This window comes from Aureobasidium melanogenum (assembly GCF_000721775.1).
Source record: "Aureobasidium melanogenum CBS 110374 unplaced genomic scaffold scaffold_8, whole genome shotgun sequence".
In the NCBI taxonomy this organism is placed as follows: domain Eukaryota; kingdom Fungi; phylum Ascomycota; class Dothideomycetes; order Dothideales; family Saccotheciaceae; genus Aureobasidium; species Aureobasidium melanogenum.
Genome location: NW_024470060.1, coordinates 763491 through 784779, shown reverse-complemented (window position 1 = coordinate 784779; position 21289 = coordinate 763491). Strand labels below are relative to the sequence as shown.

Below are 21289 nucleotides of genomic sequence, written 5' to 3'. Positions count from 1 at the left end.
TTTGAGCAGAGCTGAGGTGGAATTTTGTCCGACAGAATTGATCATGTTGGACACAATTGCCGAGATGTCGACTAGATGGGGTGATCACTTCTCGTCTTGCAGTGCTGAGGCAATAGCGGGCTGCTGTTAGCAACGGTTGTGTTCATACCAACGGGGCGTTGAGGGCGAGGCTTTGGGAGTGCAGCAACGAGCGAGCAGCGCAAGGCAGGCGATTGACGGTCGCTCGTCACACCAGGTCTCCCTCTGACGACGGAAATAAAGTACAACGGGCTCGTGTGAGCAAAACTGTAGAAGCGAGAACGAGGGCAGGATATATAACCCTTGCGACACGGCCGTAGAGGATTTTAGCAGAATATTCACGCGATAGATCGACAGAGCAGAGATGATTGTTGCGGGATTGCTGGCAGCGACGGCGTGGATGGGAAGCTTGGCGCTCGCTCTTCCCTCATCGACGTCAACATCACCATCAACAAACAGCAACAACCTGAAATACTACTTTCCGAGACAGACACTGCCGCAGTATCCCTCGTCGTTTGATCCGCTCAGCAACAACATCCTCGCCGTCTACTATGGCAAGGCACAATACAACTCGAACCCATCGCTATGGGACCTCTGCAGTCTCGACGACATTGACATGATTGTCATGGGCTTCATCCGTGGCTTCAATGGCCCCAACAAGCAACCCAACTTTGATATTGGCTCATGCAAGACGCCGTATCAGCCACCTGCCAATTTCACTGGCATCACCTGTCCTGATCTGGCAGCCAACATCACTCGCTGCCAGAGCTTGGGCAAGAAAGTCACCATCAGCTTGGGCGGTTCCAGTAGCGACCTGGACCTCGCCAATGCCACGGATGCGCAGCAAACGGCCACGACTCTCTGGAACATCTTTGGTGCTGGCACAGACACTCCCAATGCCAGGCCCTTTGGCAATGTCACTCTAGACGGCTTTGATTTCGGTACTCCTTTCGACATCGCATACTGATCACCCCGCTGACGCGACCCACAGACTACGAGAACTACGCCGATACCAGCTACGTCGACGTCCTTGCCGGCACCCTGCAATCGCTCTTCAAGACGTCCACTCCTGCCCGCTACATCAGCGCCTCCCCTCTCTGCGCAAACAACACCGTCATGCCCTGGGGCTTCTACCAAAATGCAAACTTCATCTGGCCGCGCTTTTACAACGCAAACGCATGCAAAGCCGGCGGCAAAGGCTACAACAACTCCGTCACCGCATGGTCTCACTTCCTCGAAAGCGTAGACTCAAACGTTGGTCCCCACTACCCTCGCTTCTACATCGGCGCCCTCGGTTTCAACAACTATAACAATGGCGGTGGCTATGTCGACCCCAATGTCTTTGGCGATCTTGTCGAGTATACCAAGGACCGTGTTGGCCAGGAAAGATTCGGCGGTGTCAGTATCTGGGAGGGCACTGATGCGTTGAATACTTTGACGACGGATGGCGCCAATATTTTGAACGTCACCAAGGAGGCCCTGCTGGAGCCCTTCACCAGCGATGCCTGTGGTACGTTACGAGACACTCGCGCTTTGAATCTAGTAAAGACCGTTTTCTTATTATTTGTGGCCAGATTGATCGTTGGGTTGGTATGAGCGGCAGAAGCGCATCTACAACATATGCATGAAACATTATCACGATGGACGAATGGGAAATATTGCTATGATGGATCACTGGCGTGGGTCCTAGCTGTACATAAATTGACATGACGAATGGTGGCATCAAGCAGTACGTTGTGGTTTCTGGAGGATCAGAGAGATATGGGGTGATACAAAAAGCGATAGACAGATCAACAATCAGCGCACAACTCATAAACATCATTTGACTCTTCTGTCTCTCTCTCAAAATTGTTGACTCAATCTCGTTGCATCTTTTCCTTGTCAACCCTTTCTCACAATAGTCATCACCATGACTCTCCCGCTCCATCTGAACAACCTCATCCTCCTGCCCTTCGATCACCTGGTCTATTTTTTCCCCTTCCTTTGTCTCTCCCTCACCTACACAACATTTTTGCCAATCTCCTAGACATCCGTCTACCAGGGTTTGGTACGTAAAGCAGTGCCTTGCAGGCTGCAAGTGTCGACCCACGGCTAAGGCTTATCGTATCAGCGAACTATGTTTATGTGTCAATCAGCGCTTTGTTTTAACATGTGTGCGGTCTTATACCGCTACGCAAGAGCTCTTGAAGCCCCTCCATCCAGATTCAAAGGGATTCACCTCTCGCAAATAGCATGATAGGGGCGTCACAGCACGACACGCGATGCCAACAGAGCCTATAGCGATCGAGTTACTAATCGCTCGTGGTTGTGCGTTACGACTGCGCGGAACAGGGCGTAGAAAGTGGCAGAGATCGAGAGAGAGCGTCGCTGAGGTCAAAACTTTGCAAACGAGCTTCAAGGCTCAAGACGATACGGAGACAGTCCGCGGACACAAGCAAACTCGGCTGCAAGTCCAGATGCAGGGGTGTATAAGATATAATCTGAACATGATTGCGTCAATGTAAGCAACATGTGAGCATCGTGGGGCTTCACTAGCCAATGCTTCCAAAAGGCAATCTTCACAATCCAATGCGCCTTCGCAGTTCCTTCTGCATTACACTGACAGTGCTTTGCATTCTTAGGGCTGCACTCTGGTTCTCCATTGCTCTTCGCACGAGATAGTGCATGCATTCTCTCACACTCCCCCAATTCATACATTTGTACACCATGGGAGCTGCAGCTGTCTTTTCAGTTTGTCCTGCCGCTTTGTCGCCCATGGCTAGCAATTCACAACTGATGTCGTCGGCCATGCCTAACAATTGACCGAATTTGATGGGCGGAGGTGTGTCACCTCTTTGCAATAGACCTTGATATAAAGCGTAAGCTTTGCGTATGGAGTCTGAGTTGTGGCCTGCGAGGAACAATTCCACATTCGGAAAATCTTGCTTGCTGAAGCGCGAGAAGGATTTTGTGACGAGGGAGGCGGCTATGCTGTTGTAGCATTCGTCTGTTTGGGACTTGGTGTCGTGGATTAAGGTGCGGGTCTCGCTGCCGATGTATGCGCCCCTGGGTATTAATGAATATTGGACACGATCAGTAAACACTTGGGCGGAATATACCTGACTAGCTTGATTCCCAGTGTCCAGTTTTCGTCACGGGCTTGTTGTAGCAGTTTCTCGAGAGTGCTTCTGGCAGACTTGAGATAGGCTTGTAGAGTCAACGATACCAAAGCTTCGCCCTTGGTATTGTAACGTCGCATCATGTCGACCGTCCAGCGGTCGATGGTGGGCTGAAAGACTTGTTGCTCAGCGTCGATCCAAAGCCGACTTCCTTGCGCGGCGGCACGCTCGCAGGTGGCGGACATGGCATCTAAGAGCTGTTGCGGTGGATCTCTACCTTGAGCTAGAGCCTGCGCAACTCGAGGTCCAGCACCTGTGAATCTTTGACGCTCGTCAGAGCAAGTCGTTGGCAGCATCATCGTGCTTGAACTTACTTTATGCCGACGTAGTCGCCTGGCTCAACCATGTCCAACGTCTTTACATTTCCATCTCGCCATATATCGATGTCTTCATCTTTGGTCAGTGGTTCTAGTTCATGCAATTCTTCTACTGGCATAGCGGGTATCTCTCTCGAATAGATGAGAATAACACCCTTGAACCCCATGGTCTTGAGATACTCCAGAGTTCTCTTGATCTCCTGCTTATTCGTGCCAGCGCAAAAGTGGTCGTAGATAATTGGCTTGATCAGAGCTCGTAGCAATGCATTTCTGTCTGGATCCAGCAATGCTGAATGCGAGTTTGCTATCTTGGATAGACATGCCACACCATACTTGAACAGAAATGGCGATGTGAATACTCTGCCGAGGACGATGTTGCGAATGAGGTTCACGGTAGATATGCGGTGCAGTTGGGATGGTTGATGCTTTGGGTCTTCTACAGGCGAGGTAGTCGGATGTCTGGAAACCAGGGACGATTGGTGTCGTAAGGACTGGCAAATTATATAGGTCTGTCCCGGCAAGAAAGAAGTTTTGTGGAAGTGTAGATTATGTTTGGTAATATTCATGCTTTCGAGTGATGAGGAATAAGTTTCGATTCTCAGAGCTCTGGAGACAGCTGTCAGTTGAGGAGGAGACACTTAGATATCTGCTTCTTGATATGAGATGTAGTCGTCGGTTACAGACGGTTGTCGTCGGTCAAGGTTGTCCTTATCAAGGAGTTCTCGTGATGATTTCCAGCAGGAGCAGGTGCGGGGTTTGGCCTATGCCGAAGCGATAGCTACATCGAAGATCAACCTTGATAAGATCAAAAGTTACATCATAGCTGTGAACAGAGACATAGACGCGAATCTATTCATCCAAAAGAATGTGTGGTCACGATGGGTGTTTTCTCATGTCGAAGTTTTGATGGAAACGAAAGCTGGACAGCTGTTGGTGGTGCTCAAGGGGAAGCTCGAGATTCAATGCGGGGTCCGAAGATGATGCTGACACTTCCGACACTTCCACTTTGGTTGAGTTGACCGCGATTGCTGAAGTTCAAAGAACAAAACAGCTCTGCCTCTTTGATCATCAAATTTGCAAAGGCTTACATCTAGTTACGAAGACACCTCCAAAATGGCAAGCATCGAGGCTGAAGGCCCCGATGTTTCGGGCGAGATCCCTCAAGTGCCGATCAACTTCGTCCCTGCAACAGAAGGCGAGACGTTTGCTTTGGGACAGTTGACCATCAGGATCATGGAGGATGGTTCAAGGACAGGTGCGTGAGGTTAGGCTGATATCTCGTTTGTTCTTGACTCACATTGCAATGGACAGACAACAGAATCGGTACAGTTGAGTTGACTGTTCCTGCCAATACTTCTGGTCCTCCTCCGCATTGGCATGAGATGCACGATGAGACCTTCCTGGGTATCGTTATTGCATCTGCAAGGCTCAACATGTCCGACACTAACATCCACAAGTGACCGAAGGAACCATCAGGTTCACCTGGTACACGACTACGGCATCAGAACCGACCAAGACAGTTGACGCGCACGCTGGTGATTACGTTGTCGTGCCCATCAGAGCGCCTCACACCTTCTCCAATCCAACGGACAAGCAGGCCAAGTTCATCAACACTTTCACGCCAGCATTCTACGTCAACTACTTCAAGCTCTTAGCGAAGTACATTGGTAATGGAAAGGTCATGACTCCAGAGGCAAACAAGAAGGCTATGGCTAGCTATGCGACTATTCCACTGCCAAAGTAAGCATGATCGATCGCATGGGAATAGCGGACTATGGCCATGTGTGCTTTGGCGAGGCACAACAGACTCATTATTGAGAGAAGAAGATCACATCCTGTATCAGTACTCAAATCGGTTTTGTACTCATACAAATCTTCTTCAGAGAACGTCGTGCTCTTGGCAGGTGAAATCGATTGTCTGGTCGTGAGATATACGAATTCAATGATAACACAGAAAGAACATGAAAGACTTGAAGCCATGCCATGAAATCTCGAAGGCTTATAGGCGGCGTCTCTCGACTCTCCACATGCGATAGCACCTGAATATAAAGCAATCTCCTGCATATTGCCCTGCTCTTGAACATACGAGAATACGGGGACAGAGATAGTCGTTGAGGCGGAGCAGTGCGAGATGAGCTTTTGTGGCCCGTGCCTGCGGATAGCACGTTTCATCTTCCTGCGGTCGATTCCCCGACAACCATTCAATCCTATCGGTCAAGTGATTGACGATTCGTGATTGTTACCCATCGTATCGGAGCATGTTGGTGTTGGTGTTGATCTTGGTGCTTCAAGTCAGCGGATCAATCCAGACAGGGCATCAGAATCAGGAGAAGTTGTTCGACTGGCTAGGCTACCCCTGACGAAGCTTCATCTGAAGACAAAATCCACGACTCGAAAGCTTCCAGCACAATTTTAGGCCGGAAGGGGCTGCCGCGTGGTCCAAAGAACGCCAGGAACACACCGTTTTGGCATGCGTGGTGCGAAACGTTTGTTGCAGGGTGTTGCAGCCTTATACCCTCTTTGGTAGATGGCGAACCCTTGGGATCAAAGCTTGCCGTAAGGCGCTTGTCAATCACCATTCAAATCGATAGTCTAAGTAAGTATAGTAATGTCGTAGCGCCACTGCTTCGCCCTGGTTCCTGATCTCCTTTCCCTTCTCTTTCTTCTTTCACACTTACCCCATACATTCTTTTGCTGTGTCGCTATGACACGTTCAACATTACCGCAACGGTTGTTGCAGGCAGTATTGCTATGTCTCTGTACAGCGTATACCAATGCTCTGACCTTGGACACGACCAGTGCAGGTGAGTGAAGTGAGTCTGAGTGCCATTGATCACATCAAGCTGATCAGGGTGTTACACAGATTCCATTAGGGAGGTCTCGTCGCAAGTCGCATACGGATTGATGAAGTGGTATACCGGCAACCACACTGGAGATGTACCTGGAAACTTGCCTGCGCCATACTACTGGTGGGAGGCTGGCGCAATGTTTGGAGAGATGGTCGAATACTGGTACTACACTGGAGACACAACATACAACGCCGAGGTCAAGCAAGCCCTGTTACATCAGGTTGGAGACAACAACGATTACATGCCGGCCAATCAGACAAAGAGCTTGGTAAGGGCGACACAAACACATGGCTTGCCTTGTAGCATGCTGACCTAGTCAGGGAAACGACGATCAAGTTTTCTGGGCCTTCGCCGCAATGACAGCTGCTGAAGTCGGTTTCGAAGATCCTCCGGAAGGCTCCCCCTCGTGGCTATCGCTAGCACAAGCCGTTTTCAACGAGCAAACAGATCGATGGGACACTGCATCCTGCGGTGGTGGTCTTCGCTGGCAGATCTACTCCTTTAACGTCGGGTACAACTACAAGAACGCCATCTCTAACGGAGGTCTTTTCCATCTCGCTGCTCGTCTCGGTCGCTATACCGGCAATCAGACATATATCGACTGGGCCAACAAAGTCTGGGATTGGTATGAAGATTCGGCTCTATGGGACGCAAAAGATTACAAGATTCTCGATGGTGCAAGCACAACAACCAATTGTTCTCAGGGCAGTCAAGAGCAATGGTCTTACACATACGGTGTTTTCCTGGCCGGCTTTGCCTATATGTACAACCACGTATGTCTTTCATTGATCGACTTGTTTTTGCGTACTCAGCTGACCGTGCTTTCTGTAGACTGAGAACGACATCTGGCTCAATCGTATCGACGGCATGCTAAACACAACGACTGCCACCTTCTTCCCTGCGAACATGGGTCCCAACATCATGGTCGAGACGACTTGCGAACCCCTCGGAAACTGCAACAACGATCAAAAATCCTTCAAAGCCCATCTCGCTCAGTGGATGGCCGTTACTGCACAACTTGCTCCTAAATACCATGACAGAATATTCGATCTGCTGGCGCCATCTGCTAAAGGCGCTGCCGGACAGTGTGACGGTGGATCAGATGGCATGACCTGCGGCAAGAGGTGGAATAGTACCGTCTGGGACGGCACCTACGGCGTAGGTGAACAAATGAGCGCTCTAGGTGTGATTCAGACAAACATGATCAATGTTGTGTCTTTGAAGCCGCCATATACATCAGTCTCTGGCGGTACCAGCAAGAGCGATCCAAATGCTGGTACTGGCTCAAGTGGCACATCGTCTTCAAACGGTCAGGCGATTGTTTTGTCGACTATAACTCTCGGTGACAGAGCTGGTGCTGGTGCTATCACTGCTGTCATTATTCTCTTCACTCTTTGCGGAACAGCCTGGTTGCTGATCGCTTAACACGCCTTTAGATTTCACGATATTTAATTGTTGTTTGATATGAAATTCAGTGTCATGTCTGCACGGCATGATTGTACATACCCATCTCTCATCTTTCTTCATACCATTGGGTGTGCATCTGAACAAGCATCTTGACAACCTCTTTGACGAGCTCTGGGAAGAGCAGAAGGCACTGCAAGCCCGTTCATCTCTTATTATCTTTGCGCACGGACTGGATACCTTATATAAAAGCTCATGTTCTGCATATTTGTGTCCCTCTTCTTTTTCCTCTCGACAACCACAACAACGACGACCAACCAAGATGCCTGCAAGAAGATCAAGGCTTTCCTACCCGCTTAGGCTCCTTTTTCTCTTACCAGGATCAAGGACGAACCTCACGTCTGCAACCATATCATACAAGAGCACAGTCTCCATGGTGCGAGAGCGGTGTGTAGGTCATGGTTTGCATGCAGAATACTCGACGAGATGGAAAGCCGCGTTGGTACTCGGGTGCAGTCGCGACGGCCATGTGATTCAAACCATCTTTTCGTCTTCTTCATGCTCGGGTTCCATCGAGGACGAATCTCGCGTCCATGAACAAATTCTTGCAAGCTATGCCTCCATCACTCTGACAATGGTTTTGCCGCAGAGCACCAACGACGAGAACCACTCGATCATATCTCGTGAAACCGTCACTGTCACCTATTATGACGAGTGCAGTTAAGAAAGTAGTGGCGGCAGGTACATATAACCCGACTGTCGTTTATCACGACCTCTGCACGGCAGGTAAGTCTTGTTGTCGCTTGTCAAAATACACGATACTTTTGGAGGATAGAATAACTTCCTCAGAAGCACTAGTTCTATTGAATCATACGGCATAAATCTAAACTCTAATTCGAGAGAACAGGTGTCTTACCATCCCACTCTCCACTAACAGCAGCATCCAACATAAATTCAGCACAGCTGCGCGCACTCACAGAAGGCATAAACCCAGCTTTTTCTCCTGCATCACCCAGCGACTTGACCGGCAACGCGACCTCACCCTTCAACATAGCAGGTCTAGGCATCACAAATGTCAAACCGCTGTTTTTGACGATTTCATCAACAGCGTTTTGGTCGTCAAGAGATTGCTTCATGTTTGAGTAGAGCATGGTGGCTTTCATCAGGCAGTTGAGGTTGGCGAAGGAGGAGCCAGTACCGAACATCGACATCAGGATGAGTTTCTGCACTCTGGAATCTGGAGCTTTTGCTGCCTGTACCACTGCGCTGGCTGAGTGGGCCATCAAGAGTGGAGGAGACGTGGTTGCGGCGAAAGGGTTTCCGGATGTACGAGTTTGGCCGAGTGTGCTGATAATGACGACTGGACCTGTAGTTTTGGAAAGAGCAGTGGTGATGGCGGCCGATTCCAGGGGAGAGCCTTTGGAGACTGTGAGATTGGCTTGGGGTGGTAGAGATGAGGATGGTCGGATCAGAGCGACGACTTTGTGGCCACGCTTTAACGCTGAGTCTAGGACGAGGCGGCCGGTACGTCCTGTGGCTCCAATGAGGAGGATGTCTGGGAGGTTGGTGGAGGTCTTGGTCGACATGATGGATGATCGGGTGTTTGATAGTATAAGTTTTTGGATTTGCTGGGATATTGTTGAATGAGGGCTTGCAGAGTGATTTCAAAGGAGTTGCTCAAGTGATGGTGTCTTTGACGGATGGGATTGGTTTGAGGTTTGAGGCCACGGCGGCGCCAGACTTATCTTTATACCTACTTATGCTGATCTACTATCTGAGAATGTCCACAGCACTTACGGTCTTGTTGAGAGCCACAATCCTCTGATGTGTTGGTTGCTGACGAAGGCAGAAGCACGCGGAGAAGGAGTTGCAGTCGGCCGTTCGGACTTACATCTCCGCTCTCGGAGCCGAGGCGGTGGCTCCTTCTCTTGCCAACGACATCCTCCATCTTCGTCCTGTGGAGCCACAAAATTTGATTATGGTTCCAGCAGTTACACCTGCGCCGCCCATGCTGACTCGAGTCCGGAATTGTATGGATCCGCGATTTCTAAACACTCTTACGATGGCCCACAGTCACCACCGACTAGGACTTCCTCGTCTCGGCCGACGCACGCAAGACTGTCCGGTTGAGTATACAACGAGATGATGCCTGTTCCTAGAGTATATAAGCAGCTATCTCACGCACTTGTAGGTAAACCTGATCACATCATCTTTTACCCTTTCGTCTCTTTACAGTGCCTTACACAACCACTGCCAAATCAACCATTTACGACCTCAAATCTACCAAGTTACGTCTACTTATAACAAGCACAACAAGATGTCCAATGAAATCAGCATTATCGGCGCCGGCATTGCTGGCCTCACGCTGGCCATCACTCTGCACTCTCAAGGCATTCCTTGCGCCATCTACGAGACCCGTCCAGAGCCCCAAAACATCGGTGGTGCTGTAATGCTATCCCCTAACTCCATCAAACTGTTCGACAACATGGGCATCTATGATGATCTCGAGCGTCTCGGCTATAGCTTCGATACCCTGTACTTCCGTGACCTAGCCGGCTCTCTAAAGGAAACTTACGCCTTCGGAAGTGTTGAGGAATACAGATACAGCGGTCTTCGCGTCTACCGATCCGAACTCATCGATCTACTACTTGAGAAGGTCAACGCGAACAACATACCCATACACTTCAATCACAAATTCTCGCATGTGGTTTTCGAGACTGAGGATACAGTGACCTGGCAGCTCGTCAATGGCACCACCAAGACATCATCCCTGCTTGTCGGTGCAGACGGCATTCACAGCCGTGTCAGAAAATATATGTATCCCGACCTTGCGCCAAAATTCACTGGTATTGCTGGGATCACTGCTGCAGTGCCTACCGCAAATCTCAAACTACCTTCTCCGGACTACAAGATGCCAGTTACGATTGTGTCACCTTCTCACGGCGCCTTTGTCATAGCACCTCAAAAAGCAGATGGCAGTGAAGTACTAATTGGAAAGCAAAAGCGGATGGCTGAGCTCTCACGCGAAGGCTGGCAAGAGATTTACGCTGATAAGAATGCTGCTGTTGCTTTCCTTCGCGAGGACGCAGAAGTCTTTGGCGATATTGCTGTCTCGGCTACTTCGAAGATTCCTCACGAGAACATCAATATCTGGCCATTTTACGTTATCCCCAAGCTGGAATCGTGGTCCTCTAACAACAGAAGGGTACTTCTAGTAGGTGATTCTTGTCATGCCGTACCGCCGTCAAGTGGCCAGGGCATCTCACAGGCCGTCGAGGATGTAGTTATGCTATCAATCCTGCTTGGAAAAGGCAGAAGCGAGAAGAAAGATTTGGAATGGTGGCAAGGCTTCAGACAAGACAGGATTGAGCGAATTTTGCTGTTGAATGCTCGTGTCGATCGTCGCAGATTGCCTAAAATCACAGGATCTGAAGAGCAAGACGATAATGAGCAAGGCTTTGATCTGGATTGGTTGTATGGTATTGATGTTGTTGCAGAGGTCGAAAGATATGTTGGTGGCATGTAAAGATTTTTTCGTTCATCTTTAGCGTATCATATAGAACTAGTGTGCCTTATTGTACGACCATTTGATTGTCAAACTATCTCCTGTCTGCCGTGAGCCGCCATGTAGTGCACAGATGTACAAATTATCTTCGCCAAAGCAATCTAGAGGACACATCAACTCTCTCTGTCCAACTCTGATTCGAACAAGCTTGACTTCTGTTGTAAAGTCCAATGACATCGACAGTGTTGGCGAAAACGACATGAAACGGATGGTTGTAGAGCGTCCCGGGTCACCTGCTGGACTATTAACAAATTCTTACAATTCAGGTCAACCATCCAGGAAGGTGCAATATCTGTCAACCACTGCAGACTACTATAGAACCGTACGGCAGAAACCAATCTCCATAGTTATGGCTAGTGCTGCCAAACAAAGCACAATGACACCCAAGTCTTGTTCCGTCTTGTAAACAAGGCTACTTTTGGAACGCAGAGGTATCGTTGAACTCTAAAGGTTAAGCACAGGAGTAATGCCTAAATTGTATCAACATTCGGGCACCAGAACCACATACTATGCTGGAACACTCCTCAGATACACACAAGTTACTGATAGAACGCAAAGAACTACTATCAAAGCATGAGAGTTGAGCACAAGATTACTGACCAAACCACACCGATATCCGGGCACCGCACCCGCCAAACCACAGTCAGCTGTATCTCTTCATCAACTAGATACTCCAGAGCCATTCGTGCATATACTCCCTTTCTCAATCTCATCTGTTGGGGCTATGGAGAGTGTAGGCTCTAGTATCATGGTCATGAACGTGGTTGTTGTGTTTTGTGAGACACTGACCGATCATCGAGAGAAGAGAGTGTACCGGCTGCTCTCTGATGTAAGTCTTGTCACAATATGGACACTTTTTGTCGCTCATGTTTGGTTCATGCTGAGCAAAGAACGATTGAGAAGACATGTAGCACTCACTGCCCACGAGAGATCAATAAAGCACAGAAAGTGATTTGGCTTCCATTTGAGGAAAGAGCAACAAGAGAATGTGTAAACCCGCCTTCCAGTGATGAGAAAGGCAATCCGCAGAACAAAAACAGAAAGACGCCCCAAGCACCGTGAATATCTCCTTAGAGGAGATGAGAAGGTTCGCCGCAATGTAAACCCTAGCAAAGTGTCATGGTCTCATGCTGGAAGACCATTACTTATTCTCATCCTCCTCCTTGCCGTCCTTCTTAACGTCCTCCTCACCCTTCTGGCGCTCCTTCTCGGCATCATTTTCGATGTCGTTCACGATGTCGTTCTCGACATCCTTCTCATCTTCCTCCTTCTTCTCCTTGTCCCCTTCAACCTCGACCTCCTTCTCATCATCGTTCTTGATGCTGTTCTCCTCATCCTTCTCGTCTCCCTCCTCATCATCCTTCTCCTCGCCCTTCACATCCCCCTCCTTGACCTCTTCACCTTTCTCATCCTCTTTCTCAACCTCCTCATCCACACCCTCAATCTCACGACTACGAGCCTCAAACCACTTGCCAGCCCACAGCAAAGGCTTCTCAATAGGAGGATCAGTAAGTGCCAGAAGTTTCATGGCCTCCATGAACAAGGGGGCCACTCCAGTACGCATGAGGTACTCTCTGCTGCTTTCGCTGTCGTCGGAGTCGTTGGTGTCTTCGTCTTCGCCGTGAGCGAGGATGGTCGGGATCGAGGATTCAAGGGGTGCGGAAGCGCTGGACCCCCCGTCTCCATTGTTGTTGTGGTTGTTCTTTTTGCCCTGAGTTGAGGCACCATGGTTGGCTCCATGATTGTGGTTGTTGGGAGTGGCATGGTTGGCGGCATTCATCGCGAGGAGGGCGGGGTTAATAGCAAAGGGGGCGGTAGTGGTAGAAGAGCTTGCAGTAGTAGACGGACCCGCGGCAGTAGGGGCGGTAGTCGACTGACCCGAGCCAGCGGCGATCAACGAAGAAGGGCTAGGGGGATATGTAGGAATGCCCTCGGGATATGGACGAAGGTCACCAGAACCCTTGGTCCAGCTATGAAAGCCAGGAGGGGGGTATGGAGAAGAAGTGTTAGAATAGACAAGCGGAGCAGGTTCGGCGGCAGTAGAGTGAGCAGGTTCAGCAGTAATCGAGCCAGCAGGTCCAGCAGTAGAAGGAGCCAAGGGATCAGGACGTTCGCTTGCTGCAAGCTCTGCATCAATAGCTTCTGCCAGAGCTTCGTCTTTGTCCCATGTGGATTTAACTCCAGGATGGCCCTCATGAGGATCTTCCGAGCCACTGCACGACATAGATTAGTCAGAAATAACAGTACGATGGCCCGAGGCGTAGCATACCGTCTGACAGCGCGAACATGGCAACCGGGCACCTGGCAGACCCAGGGACCCATGTTGTGGTCGTCGTCAATACGTCCAAGATGAGATTTGAAGTGGTGTCTGGTGTCGGTGGAATACTTTTTACAGCGTCGGCAGTGGTAAGCCATGGTTGCTTGATCGGAGGAGATGGTGATGGTTTAGGTGAGGTGGTGGTGATGGTCTCGCGTAAGGAGTTGATGACCCGGATGTTGATGAGGAAAGTTAGGAAGTTGACCTGTCGGAAGGCATATAAGTATTCGAAGACACAATGAGCCAACTCAGGAGTGCCGAATGAAAGCACGACAACACGTCAACAATCAGGTACATGTGTACGTGACAAGACCACAACACGTCGACCACCAGGTTCCAGTATGCGTAAGAAGATTCTTTGGTTGGAGAGACAACGCTTCCAACAATTACTTACTCGTGTATGTACTCACCAGTCGAAATTCTTTTTGTTCCACTACGAAACATGTTGACTAAATTGTCACGGTCACAGACGTGGTATTTGTGGTTGGGGGCAAAGAGAATGAAAGAAATCAGATTACCGGAAGACGCTGGGTCAAACTCTCTTGTAGGTCAGAGGAGAGTGACAAGAGGGGTATAAAGCTCGGAAAGGACAGAAAACAGCCCCAGAAACCAGAAACAAAACAAAACAAAGCCATCTTCACTCAAAGCGGTGGACAACAAGCAGAATTTCCAACCAGACTTGTGGCTGGGAGAGAGGCTCCTGGTTCTTCACATTCCATGACAGACCAGCTCTTACGGCAGTGGGATTAGACTCACTGGTAGTAGAGCTCCTGCTCTGTGAGAGAAAGATCAGCAAGGCTAATAAGGATGGGAATATGTTATGGGGGAAGCCACGTACCTTCTTCATATTGCTTCTCAATGTCCTCGCGGGTTACGCCTGCGTATCGTCTTTCGAATTCGTCCATTGCTTGTTCGAAGTAGTCGGTAGGAGGAGGAAATTGAGCGGGGTCGAAAGCGACCACCGCAGGGTCTTGAGCGGCGGCAGGATGAACCTGAGCAGCGGCAGGAGGGACTTGAGCAGCGGCAGGATCTTGAGGGGCGGTGTGGGCCACAGGAACGGGGTCGTGGACCATTGGAGCAGGGGCAGAAGGACCTTGGGCAGCGATGGAATGACCTTGAGCGGCAGGGGGAATACCAGCAACAGGAGGAGCAACTTGAGCGACGGCATCGAGAAAAGCCTGACGACAGGCCTGAACCTCTCTGTTCAAGGCCGTGACCAGAGCCTGGGGCTGACCCCACACAGCTTGGTGGTTGCCGTGATCGATGTTACGATCTCTGCAGATCGACGGTTAGAGACAAGATGCGGTCTACATCGGTACTGTACTAACTGTCTCTGAGAGCGATGACCACAGCCAGGGATCCGGCACTCCAAGGGGCCCATGTTGTGGGTGCTAGGAGCGCCCAAGTGGGATCTCATGTTGCGGTCATTATTGCAGTCCTTGATGATGTTTGACTGGAGGCACAGTGTGCAGCGGTGAGTGGTCATGGTTGTCTGTAGAATGGTGTTGGTGGCCTGGTAGTTTGTGTTCTTCCTCGAGTCGCGGAGTCCAGAAGTCGCGAATGTATAGGTGCATGTTTACTACGCTGCCGCCGGGGACTCCCGCCTCGCGGACCGGTATCTTGGCTCGTTCTGGTAGCGGCAGCAAGGTAGTTCCGGTCGGAGTCAGCGGGAGTCAGATGTGCCGATGTTGTCATGGCAAGGTGCGGTAGGCTGTACTGACAGACAGATGATCCCGTTTTCCATTATCAAGGCGTGTCTGCGTGTAGCAAGGCGAGAAATTATCCAAGGCAGAATGGATGTCAGAGAGACACTGACTGACCAGGCACGAAGATAGGAGCCTCCTTTTGTAAGGCTCGTCATTTGTAATCGTAAAGGGCCTCGGTGAGATCCAAGACGCACGCTGCCATATCGAAATCGTTGTCGTTGTAGAGGTTATCGTCTCAATCCGCGATATCGACGTTGCTATCAGCAGAAGAAATAAATTCGGATTGATTAGCAGATACAGGATCCCCGGTCATGAGGGGAAGGGAAAAGGCTTAGAGCTTGCGTAGTGAGCTCAATCTCGACAGCAGAAGCATACCAGTAGGAAAGCTACTCCGCCGAGCATACCCTGTCCAATACAGAGAGTGCAGAATGCACCTTGATTAAATCATTGAGATGGGCATCGCCTTCGATGGCAGCAAAGCTCTCACTGGACAAGTTACAATCCGAGCAGATCAAATTGAGCTTTGCATCTTAACATCAAGTATGAGGAAAGATTGCGTCTTCGAGATCGACAAGACTTACTCAGCACACCACAGGCACATAGCCGCAACCATGTCTCTCTCAAAATCGAGTTCTAGTAGTTTCGTATCAGTAAAAGGACAGAATGTTGTTCCGTTCCAGGTTCATGTCCAGAGAGAACTGGAAGCAGTGGGACTTTCAATAAAGAGACCCTCAAACTCGCTCCAAGAACTGCATTTCTGCAGCACCGATATGGAACATTCATGCCCAATGAAGTGCTAGAGTAGATACAGTAACATCAAATAACCAAGCAAGATATCCTGGATCCAGAATCCCAGCAAGGCGCAAGGAGATCATCTTGCCATCTGGACGCTTGGGTCCAACCTGGCCTAACGAACATATCATAGCTCTTCAAGTCAGACAGAATCAGAACTCTGCGATATCTTCCATATGTTGAGCAACAAATTTGATGACTGTTGTATACGCGCAGAAGGAAGGAAGCGCCCTGTTTGCTGGTTGGGCAAGAGCGGTGGTCAGTCATGGCGAGACTTCGGCTGTTGCTGCTAAGCGAGCCAATCAGCGGTATACAGGGGTGCAGTGGTGAGCAACAGTGATCATGATTTTTCTGCTTGAACTTTATCCTGAAAGCTGAGTTTGTTGAGTTTATGGCATTTTGGAATTATTCCTAAGATAATAAATGGTACTATACTGTGGTTCTTATCTGTTGGATGAAGAAAGCAAGTGTGAAGCTTTACATCAAGACACAGAACGTACAAGAGGTTGTCAAACCATATACATATCTGCACAAGACCCCAAAACCTTTATATTTAGACACCAACTGACGAAGAAATCCACAAAACCATCACCGAACAAAGCCACCACCAAATTCTCACCACATCCTCCCTCCCACCTCTACAAGCCCTCAAAAGCCCTCATAACAGCCAACCCAACGTTCGAAAACGTAACAACCCGATTATGCATCCCATACTCCAGCAACTCAACTCTGACCCCCTTCTTACCCTCTTCCCTCTCTTCCCTCACTCCCAGCGGCAATGCCTCAACTTCTCTTCCCGTCGCCATCGCAAAAAGTTTCTCTGACTGTACGTAAGAGATATCTTGGTCATCGATGGCATGCAAGATATGTACGTTTCCAGCTCCATTATGGGGAGATGGAGAAAGAGTGGAAGAGACGTAGGCGTTCAAGCGAAGACCGGTGGGCCAGGTATCAAGGATATACTTGGAAACCAAAGAAACCAGAAATGGAGAATTGCGGATGGGAGCCAGGATAGGTATCAAACCTCCAATGCGGTAACTCAGCAGTAAATCCGGCAATGAGGAGAACGGTGCCACTAGGATAATACTTCTGAAGACTGCAGTTTCAAGCTCTGTCTTTTCTCCCAACAAAGGTTGAGGTAAGAGTTCAGAAGTCGGATCGCCGAAACTAAGGCCCACAGCAGTAGCAACAGCAGTCCCAAGACTTTGGCCTAGGATAACGATTCTCGAGGGAGGAATACCGAGCGAAAGGACATAGTGCACCAAAGCGCGACCATCAGTGATAAGACCAGCTTCATTCGGCGCACCAGTACTGCGTCCAAACCCGCGGTAATCGATTGTAAAGACATGGGTATGTGGTTGATTGGAAAGCGCACGATAGGTGTCTGTACGCCAGCCTTGGGCTACATGTCCTGCATTACCGTGAACTGTTTTCAATCAGCCCTAAACACTCCAAACCCTAACATCCAGCAAGAGGGATCAAGAGAAAACTTACAATTCACAACCACCCTAGCCTTAGCGTCATCCTTCAGGAGCTGCAGTGGTAAACTCTGATCAAAAGGATCTGCAGCAGCTAAAGCATCTCTATGTGCTGCTACAGTTGCCAGAGGTAGGATATGCCATGCATACAGCACTTCATTGTCGGGAGTACTAATATTAAAGGGAGTTACTTGATGAGTTGCAAACCCAAAGGACTCGGGCTTATTGACGTCGTGCCAGAAGCCAGAATGGATTTTATGGGCATACAGTGCACTGTACAATAAATCTGAGTTAGAAAAATAGTCAAACTTCATAGTGATCTCGTCTCGGAAAAAAAAAAAAGCTTTTTGGTACAAATGGGATCACGAAAAGAAGCGAGCAAGGCGAGCAAAAGACAAAAAGAGAAAGAAGGAAACCCCAATACTTACTGTCGTTGCACCCAAGGATTCGTCAAAAGAAGCACAAAAACAGGATACAGAGAAACTGTAAAAACAAGAAACAAGAATCCGCTCTTGAGTACACCCATTTTCGATGCGGCAGAGTCGTTTCTTACCTGCCATCATCCTTCAGCAAATTGCGCTTTCGGATGGAGAGTATCGCCACGCAGCGAAATATTCTCTAGTGTACGTTTGACTTACTCTGAAGGGAAAAGAAGCACAATTCAATCTTGTGTTCTACAAAGTGTGGTATGATACTTGAAGTCTCAAGGGCTGTGGTTATCCACCCACGCACGATACCAAGAGTTTTGTCATGCTGTCCGAGGCGTGTCAGAACTCAACGCCAAATCTGCTCGTCTACGCAAAAAAATCTCGAACGTCTGTTTTTCTTCCTTCTTTGACCCACAACTTTGTCAAAAGGCACAATTGCTGATACTGTACACTTCTCTCGAATGTCGGAAGAAGCAAATACCAGCATTGTCGCATCTATATCTACAGACACGTTTACAACATAGTAGACAGGACCACGGTTTGTTTCGTTTCGTTCTTTTCTCTCCTCTTTACAGTCGAGGTTTTGTTTTCCCCTTCCCAAAAAACAGCAAGTCAGTCCTCTCGGCTCTCGCATTCACTCCATCGAGAAGCTGGTGTTTAGACTCAGGTCTACACTTGCAAGAACAACACTTACAAGGCCTTGCGTTTGAGGTATTCGTGACACTTTACCCCTGGACGAATCACCATAGAAGTCTCGGTACATAATTATCAAATTCTACAACCTGAATTCAACTTTTTAAAATACTGTTTTGTGCTTTGATTCCTTGGAAAATGGCTATGTGAGGTCTCGCGAAGCTGAGCAAAACTTGCTAGCTGAATTGATCGATTGAAAATATGGGTATCTAGGTTGTGATTGTTGGGGCATCTGATGCTGTAACTGCTGTAGCTGCTGTGCTGTCGTTGCCTATTGCAGGCACTTCTGAGATGCGAACAGACTTTTTGCGCTTTGCAGTTGTGCTGTCTGTCGCTGGTGCTTCTGCAGGCTGGGCAGACTCTGGAGCTGAAGGTGGAGGCACAGTGGTAGTAGCTTGCGCCTCATTTGTACCCGCTTGAGTATTTATCGAAGATTCGGCAGAAGTGGTTGCAGGTGTCGCTTGTGTCCCGCTTTGCGCAGGAGCTTCTTGTGCAACAGATGTCTCCGTGCCAATGGGAGCTGGTGCAGCACCCTTTGCTGGATCTTTCTCTCCTGCTTGGTCGCTCTCCTTCTCTTTGTCTTCCTTCTTCTTTCTAGGCGCTGGCTTAGGTTTGGGCTTGACTTCTTGCACGACAGGAATCTCCTCTTCTACCTCAGTGATGCCGCTCTTGTGGGGAAGCCTAAAGGCAAGATGTCTCGTCGGAGCACGGGTACATTTCTCAATCTTCTCGGTCATGTAAGTGCGAACCTGATCGGCAGGCTTCACACAGCGTGTGATAAACTGCAGCACGTCTCTTGTAGGCGAGCGACCTTCAGATACACTGATTGTCATGGTGACAGGCTCGTAGTAATCGGTATCTGGGTCGAGTTGAGGGCTGATGTCTTTTCCTTTGCGAATGACGAGGAACGATGCGAGCATCTTGTAGGAATTGAGGAATTCGAGGATAGTATATTCAGGGAAGCGGAAGCGGTCAGGCGAGGCACCAGGGCCTTGAAACTCGAGCACGATAGGGTAGCTTGGGTATCTCGGTGGTGGAGGTGGTTGATGTTGGTATTGTGGATGCTGTTGGGGCATAGGATATATCGGAGCATGCGATTGCGTTGTCGCAGGATGTGGTTTTATAGCAGGAGCGGTAGAGGAAGGGCGAGATGGAGCATGCTGCTGTGGTGGAGCGGGAGAGTTCGTCTGGCTGTTCGCCTGAGCCTTGTTGGCGTTGATCATGGCCGTCAACTCGTCTATGTGTCTCTGGAAAATGCGTAATTGCTCTTGGTTGGCGTTGCCGGTGGCTACAATCTTCATGAGTGCCTTGAGCTCGGGATCACTACTTGCGCGTGAGGCCAGCATCTGAATAACAGGGTCTGGAGACTGTTTGACGGGTGCAGGTGCGGCAGGCGGAGGTGGTGGGGCTCGAGCTGTAGCGGGCATGATGGGTGGTGGATGAGGGCGACCCTGGAACTGTGTGGAAGGATGCGAGTACGGTGCTCCATAAGGACTGCCAGCAGGAGGGTTTTGATTGGGTCGTGGTTGTTGTTGATTGTACTGTTGAGGGGGACCATGTTGGTACTGGTGCTGGTATTGTTGCTGTTGGAAGTGCTGCTGAGGAGGCGCTTGATGTGATGTGGACGAGGGCGGAGCTGGGCCTGGTTCCTTGACGTAGTACGCCGTCGCCTCAAAGATCATGGGCTCTACCACCAAGGTGCATGGCCCAATCTCCTTCATCCATGACTTGTGCGGGCTGCCTGGCGGCGCTGGAGGCGCATCTTTTCTTCCAGACGTCTTGGTCCAGTACTTTTCAAAGAAGGTGCCAGAAACCCATTTTTGTCGTGATCGCTCTAACGATGCCAGTAACACTCCGCTTTCTGCAATACTCTTGTATTCATCGTTGGAGAGGCCAATGGCTTGGGGCTCGGAAAGGGTGGGTAGCAGTCTCGAATCTACGACCTTGTTCGGTAGCGGTGTGGCTTCTCGTACTGGCTCTTCGACAACTGGTGTAGCCTCTTTTGGTGTTGCATCTTTTGGCGTGGGTGCTTTGGTCGATGTCCTTCGTCGTTTCGCATCACGCGCCCGTCCTGACGCTCGCCGCTTTTCGGCCATTTTGCGCCTTCTTTCGTGTGATGGTATCCCGGTCTAGCCGCAAAGGTATATGGTGCTCAAGTATTCATGTTGATTATGTCGTGTCGTCGTGTCGTGTTTGCAAGGTCGGAAATCTTGTCGCTTCCTCTTGCCCATATGACGAAGATGCCGACGCCAGTCTACACAACAGGGTCATCCCCTTGACAGCCCTTTCATCGTTCCGAAAGTCCCTAGAAGACCGCCTGGTGTTTAATAAAATTCTGTCCAGCTCATGTGGATACTATCTGATCCAAGCAGCCACTGGTAGAGTCTTGTACTGATTGATCCTCACTTGGTGGATACATACTCGAAAAACGTAGACAAATCTTTGTTTCCAAGAGAATGATCATGCAACTAAATGATCTCAGCCTTGCTCATGACCAGACTCATCACGATTACTTAGTTTTTGTTTGTGATCCGAACTATCTGGCACCCTTCCGAGGACCGAGA

General features: G+C 49.5%; 10 protein-coding genes across 10 annotated transcripts; 4 read left to right on the top strand and 6 right to left on the bottom strand.

Moving 5' to 3' along the window:
- Positions 1-382: 382 nt before the first annotated feature.
- M437DRAFT_65586 (glycoside hydrolase) lies at positions 383-1597 on the top strand (the record flags this gene model as incomplete). The annotated part of the gene is made up of 3 exons (XM_041024607.1): positions 383-959; positions 1010-1528; positions 1593-1597. 3 exons carry the CDS (start codon positions 383-385, stop codon positions 1595-1597), a joined length of 1101 nt encoding a protein of 366 aa, XP_040880667.1.
- Positions 1598-2576: 979 nt separating this feature from the next.
- Positions 2577-4059, bottom strand: M437DRAFT_46635 (proline oxidase Put1; the record flags this gene model as incomplete). The annotated part of the gene is made up of 3 exons (XM_041021301.1): positions 2577-3063; positions 3117-3437; positions 3491-4059. 3 exons carry the CDS (start codon positions 4057-4059, stop codon positions 2577-2579), a joined length of 1377 nt encoding a protein of 458 aa, XP_040880666.1.
- Positions 4060-4606: 547 nt separating this feature from the next.
- Positions 4607-5237, top strand: M437DRAFT_74877 (RmlC-like cupin; the record flags this gene model as incomplete). The annotated part of the gene is made up of 3 exons (XM_041026318.1): positions 4607-4748; positions 4805-4897; positions 4951-5237. The coding sequence occupies 3 exons, from the start codon at positions 4607-4609 to the stop codon at positions 5235-5237; spliced, it is 522 nt and encodes a 173-aa protein (XP_040880665.1).
- A 960-nt stretch (positions 5238-6197) lies between these two features.
- Positions 6198-7767, top strand: M437DRAFT_46915 (mannan endo-1,6-alpha-mannosidase; the record flags this gene model as incomplete). The annotated part of the gene is made up of 4 exons (XM_041021343.1): positions 6198-6297; positions 6357-6610; positions 6663-7115; positions 7174-7767. The coding sequence occupies 4 exons, from the start codon at positions 6198-6200 to the stop codon at positions 7765-7767; spliced, it is 1401 nt and encodes a 466-aa protein (XP_040880664.1).
- An 869-nt stretch (positions 7768-8636) lies between these two features.
- Positions 8637-9332, bottom strand: M437DRAFT_74875 (NAD-dependent epimerase/dehydratase-like protein; the record flags this gene model as incomplete). The annotated part of the gene is made up of 1 exon (XM_041026317.1): positions 8637-9332. One exon carries the CDS (start codon positions 9330-9332, stop codon positions 8637-8639), a length of 696 nt encoding a protein of 231 aa, XP_040880663.1.
- Positions 9333-10063: 731 nt separating this feature from the next.
- Positions 10064-11272, top strand: M437DRAFT_74874 (salicylate hydroxylase; the record flags this gene model as incomplete). Its single annotated transcript, XM_041026316.1, has 1 exon — positions 10064-11272. The coding sequence occupies one exon, from the start codon at positions 10064-10066 to the stop codon at positions 11270-11272; it is 1209 nt and encodes a 402-aa protein (XP_040880662.1).
- A 1180-nt stretch (positions 11273-12452) lies between these two features.
- Positions 12453-13726, bottom strand: M437DRAFT_65581 (uncharacterized protein; the record flags this gene model as incomplete). The annotated part of the gene is made up of 2 exons (XM_041024606.1): positions 12453-13524; positions 13581-13726. The coding sequence occupies 2 exons, from the start codon at positions 13724-13726 to the stop codon at positions 12453-12455; spliced, it is 1218 nt and encodes a 405-aa protein (XP_040880661.1).
- Positions 13727-14380: 654 nt separating this feature from the next.
- On the bottom strand, positions 14381-15114 carry M437DRAFT_65580 (uncharacterized protein; the record flags this gene model as incomplete). The annotated part of the gene is made up of 3 exons (XM_041024605.1): positions 14381-14403; positions 14467-14903; positions 14957-15114. The coding sequence occupies 3 exons, from the start codon at positions 15112-15114 to the stop codon at positions 14381-14383; spliced, it is 618 nt and encodes a 205-aa protein (XP_040880660.1).
- A 1650-nt stretch (positions 15115-16764) lies between these two features.
- Positions 16765-18130, bottom strand: M437DRAFT_47208 (alpha/beta-hydrolase; the record flags this gene model as incomplete). Its single annotated transcript, XM_041021409.1, has 4 exons — positions 16765-17246; positions 17295-17552; positions 17621-17877; positions 18033-18130. 4 exons carry the CDS (start codon positions 18128-18130, stop codon positions 16765-16767), a joined length of 1095 nt encoding a protein of 364 aa, XP_040880659.1.
- Positions 18131-18934: 804 nt separating this feature from the next.
- M437DRAFT_65578 (uncharacterized protein) lies at positions 18935-20821 on the bottom strand (the record flags this gene model as incomplete). The annotated part of the gene is made up of 1 exon (XM_041024604.1): positions 18935-20821. The coding sequence occupies one exon, from the start codon at positions 20819-20821 to the stop codon at positions 18935-18937; it is 1887 nt and encodes a 628-aa protein (XP_040880658.1).
- Between the last annotated feature and the right edge of the window lie 468 nt (positions 20822-21289).